This window comes from Oncorhynchus tshawytscha, linkage group LG23 (assembly GCF_018296145.1).
Source record: "Oncorhynchus tshawytscha isolate Ot180627B linkage group LG23, Otsh_v2.0, whole genome shotgun sequence".
NCBI classification, from domain to species: Eukaryota; Metazoa; Chordata; class Actinopteri; order Salmoniformes; family Salmonidae; genus Oncorhynchus; species Oncorhynchus tshawytscha.
In genome coordinates this window covers 10,242,435-10,256,163 of record NC_056451.1, presented here as the reverse complement: position 1 = coordinate 10,256,163, position 13,729 = coordinate 10,242,435, and the positions used below count along the sequence as shown (strand labels likewise).

Sequence of the window (13,729 nt, the reverse complement as noted above, 5' to 3'; positions counted from 1 at the left end):
GACATATCCAGGGCAGAGTGGGCGAATGTTGACTGCTTTATGGTTGCAGTAAAATCAACATAGTCGTCAAGTTCAAATCTGATGAAGCAACGTGAGGAAGACGGATGCTTTCCCCACGATCAGCGGTGTTCCCAATAGACACGCCCGTTGAATAAATACAATTAAGAACTATGATGTTCTGCCAGAGCTCTGACTATGGACCGGTGGTCCTCAATCCTGGTCCTGGGGACCCAAATGGGTGCACATTGTTGTTTTTGCCCTAACACTACACACCGGATTCCAATAATCAACTCATAATCAGGCTTGGATGAATTGAATCCGGTGTGTTGTGCTAGGGCAAAACCAAAAATGTTCACCCCTTCGGGTCCCCAGGACCAGGGTTTGAGAGCCACTGATCTAGATTGATTAAGATGTAGTTTTATGGTCCAGGACTGGCAAATCATATTATATGAGTGCATTACAGGCTCTGTGTATCCCTGACCTTTAGTTTCAACCACTGTGGGTAGGAGGCAGGTCATCCTATACAGCAGGAGAACATCAGCACTACTATCAAAATATACGACTGCGACTGTGTGTGTGGCGAGGGCCAAAGATTTATGCTCTCATGCCAAATAAAGAGGTCATCGAAATCTGAACGATGATGATTTCATCCCATAAATCAACGTAATGTATTCAACAATGTCCTCCAGCTGTGGCCATGGCTGTCTGACAAAGGTGACCTGGTCTGAAGGCGTTTTTATTACAGCATGAAAACAACAACAACAACAACCACAACATGGCACCCTGTCACTTGTAGCCACAGGCTAGTATGTTTTCTGGGTTGCACTAAATTAGGTCATCTTAAGGTCCTCCTACATGTCAATATGTCAAATGAAATATCCGTAATGAAACGAGAGGAATACAATTTAAGGAAACTGTAATGAGTTGTTTACATTGCATGCATCACCTAATTGGTGGCAGTTTCCTTATTCGTCACAGTTTTACATGGGTTCATAATATAAATGATCTCCAAATGATGCTTCATGATAACAGCTGACATGCATAATATTCACCCGAGCAGTTGGATAAGCAAGACATTCCTTTTAGGAGAGCATTTTTTGTCCATAGTTCTTAGTTCCCAAGAGACTTACAATGAACAGGTACAGATGTATGATATTAATTTGAGCCAGTTCGCTACAGCAGGAAAATAATCCTGCAGCAACAGAAAATGTGGATTATTATTATGTGAATTATAATTAGTAGACATTTTTTTGTAGGGGTTGATATGTTTTTCGTAATGGAAAATGAAGTCTGAAATTTCAGTGGAATTATAAACTTTCGAAGCCTTTTTAAGCCTCAAATACACTGCATAGCAGGTAAGTTCTCCTGCAACAGGGCGATCAAATTAAGATCCTACATCTGTAGGGTTGTTATTTGTGTGCATGTCTTTGCACAGTAGCTTGAATTCTTCTTTCATACCTGCATCACAGGTGGGAGAGCACTGGGACCAGTCGCTGAAGGGGGTGATGATGCAGTCCCTCTTACAGGGCATTCGACAGGGTCGCACTGTACCTGGACGAGGACTCTCAGGACATCTACATGGTAAACATACACACACTACTGGTAACACATGCAAACATATAGCTGGTAACACACAAACGCAGGCTTCTCACTTTGGCTGCAGGAATTCAAATTCGTAATCCGATTGGCCAAGAGCCATGGAGCTATCGAAGGACAGTGGTGGATTCTTTGCTTAGAAGATAGTCCTCTCAGAAAGTACGGTAGCCTGCTTGGCTTCCTACTATGTCATTTTTGTTGTTGTTGTAAAACCACTTGGCTTTTACAGAGATAAATCCAGTGTTTCTGAAGCACAAACTAGGACAACAGGAAGTAACTGTCTGTTAGGAAGTCCTATGTCTTATGTCCATGACAATCGATACCACTGACAGATGAGGAAAGAGAAGATCATGTTATGTCTTATGTGGGGGCAATGTGAACATTACCTACAGTCTACGGCTTTGGCAGCCTTTCTTAATATTCATTCCTCTTCAATGGAGAATCTGCATTTAATTCCTCCAGGCTAGATTCAATTCACTATAGATAAGACCCTCCATGGGATTCCTTCCCGTTTTAAATTGATTCTATTACTGGACGATAATCCGTTAGATCGCTGGGATTGTGGTTGGAGCCGGTCTTCATATTTAACGGACAAAGGGTTATATGTAATCTTCAGCCTATAAGTTATAAGTACCTCTGATCCCCAGTGAATGGCCACTGGATGAAGATAAACGGGGGGAAATTGTCCGTCTACATCAAGTAATCTGATTTTTCGGAACATGGGCTCTTCTGGGGCTTTTTAAGTGATGTTCCGGCTCTATTTCCTCATCCTATTGCTGAGATAGCATAGATAGCCTAGCTAGCGCTGATCATCTGGCTCAGGTTCACACACTGGGAGTAGGAGCAGTCTTCTCCTGGGGTTGCTCCACTCGTTAGCGCCGTGTCGTCAGGGGAGAAATAGGGTGCCTCAGGGTGCCTCACACGCACAATGTGATAGTGCAGCAGGCAGCCATGCGAAGAGAGGAGAGATTTATGTTTAATACCAATAGAGAGGGAGCTAAATCCCTCTTTAGTGAGACAAATCCTCTGGCACGTTCGTACACTGTTTCTACACTCCAAAGCAGTGCTCGGGGATGGAGAATAGAGAGCTGCTGCTGCTGCTGCTGATGATGATAAATATGGGTCAGGCTTGGATCAAATCAGTTTCCTATTTCCTCTTTAGGTTTAAAGAGTTTACACGAATGAACGGCAATCAGCAACAGGCGCAAAGGTCATGGGAACCTGTTTAAGGACAAGCTACTTCAGAAGACTTTCAAAAGAGAAGCCTACAGGTAGCAATCATCTAGGGAAAACAATGGAAGATGAGACACGACAACATGACCCAGATGGAGCTTTTGAGCTGAGCATTAAGCACCTCACTACACCTCACAGGACTAATGCTGGATGCCCTCCGGCAGACAGAGGCATCCCTACCGTTCCTTTTCAGTTTTAACGACATTCCAGACGAAACACGGTCAAAATACGAGACACAGCAACATGACCCAGATTGAGTGGTTGACCCGAGCACTTAACTACCTCACATGACTAATGCGTAACTAATGCTTAACTAATGCTTAACCAATGCTGAACTAATGCTCCAGCAGACAGAAACATTCCTACTGTTCCCTGTTACTTTAATTGTATTTTAGGCCAGGTGTAATGATAGGTATTACGCGAATTTGGAGGCTAAAAATGTAAGTACATTCTCATTGGGAAGAAAAACAGGCCGTGTTCATTGCCAGAACACAATACCGGCGCCACAGAAAACTTCACCGCTATTGAAGTATGCAGACTTTTTGACTAATTAAAGCATCCTCTGGTTTTGGCCGACTTGTTTTCCCTGCTAGTGTTATCACGTCTTAATGATCTTTCAATGTAATGATTTGTAGTGAGGCAAGAAACACAACGTTTACTCTTGAGTCTGTCCCACAGCACATCATTAAGAAGAGTCTGCTAGGGTATGTTTTTTTGTTCTGCTATTTGCTATTATCGCTTCAATAATCTGTTCGGCAAGAGATTCTTCCAGATGAGCATACTGTGTGGTTGAACAGACAGTGAAGAAACGTCGCAACCTACAACATTTTAAGAGACTGCAAAAAGCACACACAGCCTGGCACAAAATGATAAGCACTAATTAAATTCATTATTAACAAGTACAACAGCAAATCAAACACATTTTGTTTAATATTCGGGGAGAAAACAGCTCCGGCTTTGCGTACGTTTCTTTGGCCTCTGTCTCGACAGCTTTCAACCATCCGTCACTGTCATCCACAGTGACTAAACACATTTGTTGTTAGGACACATCCATGTACTTGACTATGACTGTCAAACACTATCACAATTATTCATCCCAACTCCTTTTCCGACAGTCCACGTAAGCACCAGTGCAATCACACAAACGCATCGGGCGTCAATCCCCATGCAAAATTGTCACAATCAATAAACCAAGATGTTTTAGTTCCAAATCCCGCTGCAGTACTCTGTATATAGATGGATAGAAGCGTATGCCTGAGGGAGTGACATATTTGTCTCGGAGAGACTCTCTTCTCTATTGGGATTTGACAGTGTGTGTGGTGACACTGTGTGAGGTTCACTGCCTCGGGGTGTGTGAAGATAGCTCTGAGCCCTCTGTGAGTGAGCTGGAGCACATCTGCATACACACCAGCGAGGCAGACGTGTGTACTTGGCAGGTAGGTTTGATTAGCGCTCCCCCAGGGCCTCTGCTAGGTTCCCGGGGGAGTGCTAATCAAACCTACCTGCCAAGTAGGATGGTGGGAAGAGAAGACACAGGTGGAAAAATAACAACTAGAGACCATGTCAAGGCACAATGCAGGGCACTGAGTGCAGGCAAGGTGAAACCACCTCGACACTTAAGCTAGATAGCTGGTGGGCTTAGCGGTTCAGTTTCGAGATGAGTCCACACCATCTCTCCCAAGCAAACGGAAAAGATTGGCACCAATTATCGACGCACCCTGACATAAGACCACTTTTCAAGTCTTACACTGACGGACAAATATTGATTTTAGAATTAACTATCCCTTCACAACAAAGGACTTATAGACAAGGCACTGAGAGAAGGCACTTTTGGAGCTTTGCCAGCTTTAGCAGTCTTAACCTAATCCGCCATGACAGGGGAAAGCCTTTTTAAGAGCAACAGTGGCTTGAAAGAATGCAAAACATGCAGGAAAGTTATTTCATAACAAAGGCAAAATACAGTGGCCTTAAAAGGATATGGACTCCATAGTAAAGCCTATAATGGCCCAGCACCTTGGACTGGGAGGTTTTATCCTGCCAGGTGAAAATGACTTCAGGACCTTGGATAGCAGATCCGTAAACTGTAGACTTACGGCTAAGGTTTCTGGATCTTAAATACAGCAGGTGAATTAGTTAAATAAACACAACATCCCACCTAGATAAGCCTAGCAGAGCAAATCAGCACCCCATTCAAGAGCACAACGTTAGGCTAACTGTAAAGTAAACTTATCGATGCATTTTGAGGCTGCGGTGTTATGTTCTGCATTGCAAACCATCGACATCCTGCATCTCTCATCTTGTGGTGATTTAATTGCCTTAAAGAATCAAAGCCACTTAATTACTGTCATTATCATCAGTGGGAAATTACACAGGCCTAAATGAACAGGGTTAATTAGCCTGTTTGGGACGGCATATATATTTATTTATCTGGGATTGGCTGTGGAGTAGAGATAGGGCTTGAGAGCTGCTCTTCCTACTGTATGACTTCTTGTCATACCTTTCTAACTCTCTCTCTCTCTCTCTCTCTCTCTCTCTCTCTCTCTCTCTTTCTAACTATCTTTCTCTCTCTAACTCTCTCTCTCTCTCTCTTTCTTTCTAACTCACTTTCTAACTATCTTTCTCTCTTTCTAACTCTCTCTCTCTCTTTAACTCACTAACTCTCTTTCTAACTCTCTTTCTAACTCTCTCTCTCTCTCTCTCTCTCTCTAACTCACTTTCTAACTCTCTTTCTAACTCTCTCTCTCTTTCTCTCACTTTCTCTCTTTCTAACTCTCTCTCTCTCTTTCTCTCTCTCTTTCTCTCTTTCTAACTCACTCTCTCTCTTTCTAACTCTCTCTCTCTCTCTCTCTCTTTCTAACTCACTTTCTAACTCTCTTTCTAACTCGCTCTCTCTCTTTCTAACTCACTTTCTAACTCTTTCTCTCTTTCTAACTCTCTCTCTCTCTCTTTCTAACACACTCTCTCTCTTTCTAACTCTCTCTCTTTCTAACTCACTTTCTAACTCTCTCTCTCTCTCTCTCTCTTTCTAACTCTCTCTCTTTCTAACTCTCTCTCTTTCTAACTCTCTCTCTCTCTCTTTCTAACTCTCTCTCTCTTTCTAACTCTCTCTCTCTTTCTAACTCTCTCTCTCTGTAAGTCACTTTCTAACTCTCTCTCTCTGTAACTTACTTTCGAACTCTCTTTCTAACTCTCTCTCTTTCTAACTCTCTCTCTTTCTAACTCTCTCTCTCTCTCTCTAACTCTCTTTCTAACTCTCTCTCTTTCTTTCTGTAAGTCACTTTCTAACTCTCTCTCTCTTTCTAACTCTCTCTCTCTTTCTAACTCTCTCTCTCTTTCTAACTCTCTCTCTCTTTCTAACTCTCTCTCTCTGTAAATCACTTTCTAACTCTCTCTCTCTGTAACTTACTTTCTAACTCTCTCTCTCTCTTTCTGTAAGTCACTTTCTAACTCTCTCTCTCTTTCTAACTCTCTCTCTTTCTAACTCTCTCTCTTTCTAACTCTCTCTCTTTCTAACTCTCTCTCTCTGTAACTCACTTTCTAACTCTCTCTCTCTGTAACTTACTTTCTAACTCTCTCTCTCTCTTTCTGTAAGTCACTTTCTAACTCTCTCTCTCTCTTTCTGTAAGTCACTTTCTAACTCTCTCTCTCTCTCTCTCTCTCTGTAAATCACTTTCTAACTCTCTCTCTCTGTAACTTACTTTCTAACTCTCTCTCTCTCTTTCTGTAAGTCACTTTCTAACTCTCTCTCTCTTTCTAACTCTCTCTCTCTTTCTAACTCTCTCTCTCTGTAAATCACTTTCTAACTCTCTCTCTCTGTAACTCACTTTCTAACTCTCTCTCTCTGTAACTTACTTTCTAACTCTCTCTCTCTCTTTCTGTAAGTCACTTTCTAACTCTCTCTCTCTCTTTCTGTAAGTCACTTTCTAACTCTCTCTCTCTCTCTCTCTCTCTCTTTCTAACTCTCTCTCTTTCTAACTCTCTCTCTTTCTAACTCTCTCTCTCTCTCTCTCTCTCTAACTCACTTTCTAACTCTCTCTCTCTCGAACTCTCTTTCTAACTCTCTCTCTTTCTAACTCTCTCTCTCTGTAACTTACTTTCTAACTCTCTCTCTCTCTTTCTGTAAGTCACTTTCTAACTCTCTCTCTCTTTCTAACTCTCTCTCTTTCTAACTCTCTCTCTTTCTAACTCTCTCTCTTTCTAACTCTCTCTCTTTCTAACTCTCTCTCTCTGTAACTTACTTTCTAACTCTCTCTCTCTCTTTCTGTAAGTCACTTTCTAACTCTCTCTCTCTTTCTAACTCTCTCTCTTTCTAACTCTCTCTTTCTAACTCTCTCTCTCTCTCTGTAACTTACTTTCTAACTCTCTCTCTCTCTTTCTGTAAGTCACTTTCTAACTCTCTCTCTTTCTAACTCTCTCTCTTTCTAACTCTCTCTCTCTCTCTCTAACTCACTTTCTAACTCTCTCTCTCTCGAACTCTCTTTCTAACTCTCTCTCTTTCTAACTCTCTCTCTTTGTAACTCACTTTCTAACTCTCTCTCTTTCTAACTCTCTCTCTCTCTCTTTCTAACTCTCTCTCTGTAACTCACATTCTAACTCTCTCTCTCTCTTTCTATCTATCTCTCTCTCTCTCTCTCTCTCTTTCAAACTCACTTTCTAATTATCTCTCTCTTTCTAACTCTCTCTCTCTTTCTAACTCTCTCTCTCTCTTTCTAACTCTCTCTCTGTAACTCACATTCTAACTCTCTCTCTCTCTTTCTATCTATCTCTCTCTCTCTCTTTCAAACTCACTTTCTAATTATCTCTCTCTTTCTAACTCTCTCTCTCTTTCTAACTCTCTCTCTCTCTTTCTAACTCTCTCTCTCTCTTTCTAACTCTCTCTCTCTCTTTCTATCTCTCTCTCTCTCTTTCAAACTCACTTTCTAACTCTCTCTCTCTTTCTAACTCACTTTCTAACTCTCTCTCTCTCTTTCTAACTCTCTCTCTCTTTCAATCTCTCTCTCTCTTTCTAACTCACTTTCTAACTCTCTCTCTCTTTCTAACTCTCTCTCTCTCTCTCTCTCTCTTTCTAACTCTCTCTCTCTTTCTAACTCTTTCTAACTCTCTCTCTCTCTCTCTCTTTCTAACTCTCTCTCTTTCTAACTCTCTCTCTTTCTAACTCTCTCTCTCTCTCCTTCTAACTCACTCTCTCTCTCTTTCTAACTCACTTTCTAACTCACTTTCTAACTCTTTCTCTCTCTCTCTCGCTCTCGCTCTCTCGCTCTCTCACAGACTCATGCACGCGTACACACACAGGGCCTAAATGTTCTTACTTCTTGGGTGGCACCTGTCCCACGTTGACCCGGACACAGATGACCTTGCGTGTCTGCATGCCCCGGGAGCAGGGGCCCTGCCCACTGCTGTTGGGGCCGGCAGCAGACCTGGGGCCAGTGGTGGTGTTGAGGGCTGAGGCTGAGGGGTCTTCAGTACAGGTGCCCCAGGGGCCAGTCTGCCAGTGGTACACCGTACATGCATGCTCGTTGCAGTTACGTACCTCCTGCAGGGAACTGCTGTTGGGGCACATGCCACCACCTAGGAACATGCACCCACACACGCACACGCACAAACAAATGCACACACATAGAAAGGGCAAGCTGATGAGTTACTTTATAGAGGTTTGGCATCGTGCACAATGACAGTGCAACATATAAAAAGCAATAAGTTCAAATTCTCTACCACACCACACACATATACAGGGTAGTCCCAATGTCATCAGTCAGGGAGGCTCTGGCTTAGACATGAAGGCCTTACAAAATAACAGATTCTGCCATAACAAAGTCTGAAAGATTCAGCCAATTATTGATAGTGACAGTCCATGATGGTGTTGAAAGGCTTGACCTCCCCCGGTGATTGACAATGCATTTTAATCCTCCAGCCCACTTTGAGGCTCAGACGATTCATCTCCTCCTACTGCTAGTTGCAAGTCTGATTACCAACCCACTTCTCCACCTCTGTTGGATTTACATCCAACACATCCAACATCACCCTGTCCCTTCCTCACCTCTCTCTCTGTCTCTCTCGCTCTCTCTCTTCTGTCTGTCAGTCTCAACATCACCCTGTCCCTTCCTCACCTCTCTCTCTGTCTCTCTCTCGCTCTCTCTCTTCTGTCTGTCAGTCTCAACATCACCCTGTCTCAACATCACCCTGTCCCTTCCTCACCTCTCTCTCTGTCTCTCTCTCGCTCTCTCTCTTCTGTCTGTCAGTCTCAACATCACCCTGTCTCAACATCACCCTGTCCCTTCCTCACCTCTCTGTCTGTCTCTCTCTCGCTCTCTCTCTTCTGTCTGTCAGTCTCAACATCACCCTGTCCCTTCCTCACCTCTCTCTCTGTCTCTCTCTCGCTCTCTCTCTTCTGTCTGTCAGTCTCAACATCACCCTGTCTCAACATCACCCTGTCCCTTCCTCACCTCTCTCTCTGTCTCTCTCTGTCGCTCTCTCTCATGTGCTCTCTCTCTCTCTCTCTCTCTCTCTCTTCTGTCTGTCAGTCACTCTCTCTCGGTCTCTCTCATCTCTGTTCAGTGGAGGCAGGTGGGTCGATTCAGAGCCCTTAGTGCTTCAGAGTAATTGCTGACACTTACAGGTTTGGGCAGTGATGAAGGGGCATTGTGGGACTGTAAGTCCTCCACACCTGCAACATCCTGAGATGAAAGCCAACCTGTTCCATAATGAGCAGCAGTGGTGTTGTTCACAGGCCGGTCAATGTGGAATGCCAACTCAGACTAATGATGGCAAACGAACAGACCTCCTCCTCCTTCCTTTCTGCTGACTGCTACCTGCTTACATCGCTGACGAACCATGTCGGTTTGCTGGATCTGCCAATAGTGTAAACTAACCAGACAAATAAGCCACATATGGTGCCCAGACTGACCTAGAAAAGTGGTTTGGTTGGGCAGCGGTAAAGGTCTATGTCGATTCTACAGGGAGTTGTAGTGGATGATTTATGAATGGTGAAGCAACTTGGGTCCAGTCTCAATGTGACAAGTGGGATCGCTTTAATGCTACTCAAAGGATGCGGCTCATGGAATAGGGGTTCATTCATGTTTGCGGTATGAATTTCATCACTTTTCTGACTTATTCATACAATGTACTCGGAAAGACATCCATAATGTATCGGGTGTCTGAGCTAGCGCGGTTACATTTAGTATGCGGCTTATGACATACTGGAGCTTGGGATCACCTAACAGACGGCACACTTGCCTGCTAAAATATCTAGCTTTTGGGAGGTATTCTTCGACAGTAAAAGACACAAAAAATATTGAAGTAGCATACATAATGATGTGAAGACTTTCCACATCGGTGGGGAAGAACACCAATCAGAAAAACTTTAAAGGGCCAATATGCAGTTTCTGTATCCATTTTTGGACTTATAAATGAACAATATCTACCTACTAGAAGAATATAACTTGAAAAATGCCTACTTATTTTAACTGTCGTACCCCGTCAGAACCTAAATTATAATCTTGTTTTACTCCAATGTTTGTAACAAAGTAAATGTAAACAAAACACTCTACACCCTCAAAACAGGTTTAAACCCACCATTTTGATATAATGGATAATCAATCCTTGCATCCATAGCTCTGTCTATACATTTTTAGAGAGGTTGCATTTCTCCAGCCTCATCCTGCAGCGTTTTACTGAAACAGTGACGGGGAGGACACTTTTTTATTGTTTCAATGAGTTGCCCCTTTAAATCATCAACCCATCTCTCTACGCTAACAATATCTACTACTCATCACCTGCTACTACTACTACTACTGTTACTACTACTACTACTACTACTACTACTACTACTACTACTACTGTTACTACTACTACTACTAGTACTACAACCACTACTACTACTACTGTTACTACTACTACTAATACTACTACTACTACAACTACTGCTACTACTACTACCACTGCCAGTACTATTACTAATTTTAAAGATAAAAAATAGAATGTACCAAAAATCTTTGGTAAATTTGGCACCCTTGAAAGACCTTTGGAAAACATTGATATTGAATGTTAAAATTCTCACATCAAGATATGAGAATGTGTAAATACATTTGAAGAATTAGTTGTACTTACTTACTGTACAACAACGACAAAACTTGACGCAACTACGTATTTCACTAGATCTAGTGCTACGAGGACTTTAAATCAAACCCATAGTGCCCAAAGGCTGTCGAGGTATACAGTTGAAGTCAGAAGTTTACATACACCTTAGCCAAATATATTTCATCTCAGTTTTCCACTATTCCTGACATTTAATCCTAGTAAAAATTCCCTGCCTTAGGTCAGTTAGGACCACCACTTGATTGTAGGAATGTGAAATGTCAGAATAATAGTAGGAGGAATTATTTATTTCAGCTTTTATTTCTTTCATCACATTCCCATTGGGTCAGAAGTTTACATACACTCAATTAGTATTTGGTAGCATTGCCTTTAAATTGTTTAACTTGGGTCAAATGTATTGGGTAGCCTTCCACAAGCTTCCCACAATAAGTTGGGTGAATTTTGGACCATTCCTCCTGACAGAGCTGGTGTAAATGAGTCAGGTTTGTAGGCCTCCTTGCTCGCACACGCTTTTTAAGTTCTACCCACAAATTGTCTATAGGTTTGAGGTCAGGGCTTTGTGATGGCCACTCCAATACCTTGACTTTGTTGTCCTTAAGGCATTTTGCCACAACATTGGAAGTATGCTTGGGGTCATTATCCATTTGGAAGACCCATTTGTGACCAATCTTTAACTTCCTGACTGATGTCTTGAGATGTTGCTTCAATATATCCACATCATTTTTCCTCCTTATGATGCCATCTATTTTGTGAAATGCACCAGTCCCTCCTGCAGCAAAGCACCCCCACAAGATGATGTTGCCACCCCCATGATTCACGGTTGGGATGGTGTCCTTCGGCTTGCAAGCCTCCACCTTTTTCCTCCAAACATAACGATGGTCATTATGGCCAAACAGTTCTTGCTTCATCAGACCAGAGGACATTTCTCCAAAAAGTACGATCTTTGTCCCCCATGTGTAGTTGCAAACCGTAGTCTGGCTTTTTATGGCGGTTTTGGAGCAGTGTCTTCTTCCTTGCTGAGCGGCCTTTCAGGTTATGTCGATATAGGACTCCTTCTACTGTGGATATAGATACTTTTGTACATGTTTCCTACAGCATCTTCACAAGGTCTTTTGCTGTTGTTCTGTGATTGATTTGCACTTTTCGCACCAAAGTACGTTCATCTCTAGGAGACAGAACACATCTCCTTCCTGAGCGGTATGATGGCTGCGGGGTCCCATGGTGTTTATACTTGCGTACTATTGTTTGTACAGATGAATGTGATATCTCCAGGCGTTTGGAAACTGCTCCCAAGGATGAACCAGACTTGTGGAGGTCTACAATTATTTTTTTGAGGTCTTGGCTGATTTCTTTTGATTTTCCCATGACATCAAGCAAATAGGCACTGTGTTTGAAGGAAGGCCTTGAAATACATCCACAGGTACATCCACACTCAAATTATGTCAATTAGCCTAACAGAACCTTCTAAAGCCATGACATAATTTTCTGTAATTTTCCAAGCTGTTTAAAGGCACAGTCAACTTAGGGTATGTAAATGTCCGACCCACTGGAATTGTGATACAGTGAATTATAAGTGAAATAATCTGTCTGTAAACAATTGTTGGAAAAATTACTTGACTCATGCACAAAGTAGATGTCCTAACCGACTTGCCAAAACTATAGTTTGTTAACAAGACATTTTTGGAGTGGTTGAAAAACAAGTTTTAATGACTCCAACCTAACTGTATGTAAACTTCCGACTTCAACTGTAACTACAGTAAAGTCTATAAACATTGACAGAAATCCTATTATTTTTTTCATTTGTCAACATATCACTAAGGTTAAATGTAGCTAACAGCTAGTTTCAATCACAAGTGTTACCCTCCATCACTGTGATCCATGCCACTACCATTGCAGTTACTGTAGGGAGGTAACCAACATACAGATCAGCTTTTAGCCAAATGTTTCAATGAAAACAAAAAATCATAGTGACAGACAGACAGACAGACAGACAGACAGACAGACAGACAGACAGACAGACAGACAGACAGACAGACAGACAGACAGACAGACAGACAGACAGACAGACAGACAGACAGTAACATACAGCAACAGGCAGAGACAGACAGTACCAGACAGTAACATACAGCAACAGGCAGAGACAGACAGTACCAGACAGTAACATACAGCAACAGACAGAGAGACAGACAGACAGGCAGTAACAGACAGTAATAGAAAGAGTGCTAGACAGACAGACAGCAACAGACAGTAACAGACAGAGAGGCAGACAGGCAGCAACAGACAGCAACAGACAGAGCGACAGACAGTAACAGACAGTAACAGAAAGAGTGATAGACAGACAGACAGTAACAGACAGAGGGACAGACACTTTGAAGGTCAGTGTGACTTGAAAGCTATATAAAGAGAAAGACCCCCTTAACATGGTATATTAACACTGCAGTAGATATACAACCCAGACCGTACAGAACGGTACACCATCTACAGCACATAGTCTCATAGTCACCTTCGCCAGCGTTGTAGGCCAGTATGGAGCGAGTCCTCAGCTGCTTGCCCTCGATGGTTTTGCTGGAACAGGTTTGGGAGCAGGAGGACCAGGAGGTCCAGTCGCTGAGGACACAGTCCTTAGGGCAAGGCACATCACAGGCGATGGGCTCAGGGGCAGAGGCTCCCCCACACAGCTCCTTGTCCACCATGTCACCTGGGTGGCACAAAAAAACGGTACGGTCAAGGAATGCTCACCATTATAACAATAGAGAAACAATAATTGATTGACCTTTTATGTACCTTTTCAATACAGAAGAAAATC

The 13,729-nt window shown here is 42.6% G+C and overlaps 1 protein-coding gene across 3 annotated transcripts in view; it reads right to left on the bottom strand.

Moving 5' to 3' along the window:
- LOC112222563 (thrombospondin type-1 domain-containing protein 7A) overlaps positions 1-13,729 on the bottom strand; it is a 103,838-nt gene that overhangs the window by 29,695 nt on the left and 60,414 nt on the right. For all 3 annotated transcript variants that reach the window (XR_006079709.1, XM_042304567.1, XM_042304568.1), the window contains exons 8-10: positions 13,427-13,621; positions 8,139-8,397; positions 1,459-1,574 (exon numbers count right to left, since the gene is read on the bottom strand). Coding sequence is in view for 2 of the 3 variants with exons in the window: in XM_042304567.1 (XP_042160501.1) it covers positions 1,459-1,574; positions 8,139-8,397; positions 13,427-13,621 (570 nt within the window). In the remaining variant the exon portion in view is untranslated. The remainder of the gene's footprint in view (positions 1-1,458; positions 1,575-8,138; positions 8,398-13,426; positions 13,622-13,729) is intronic.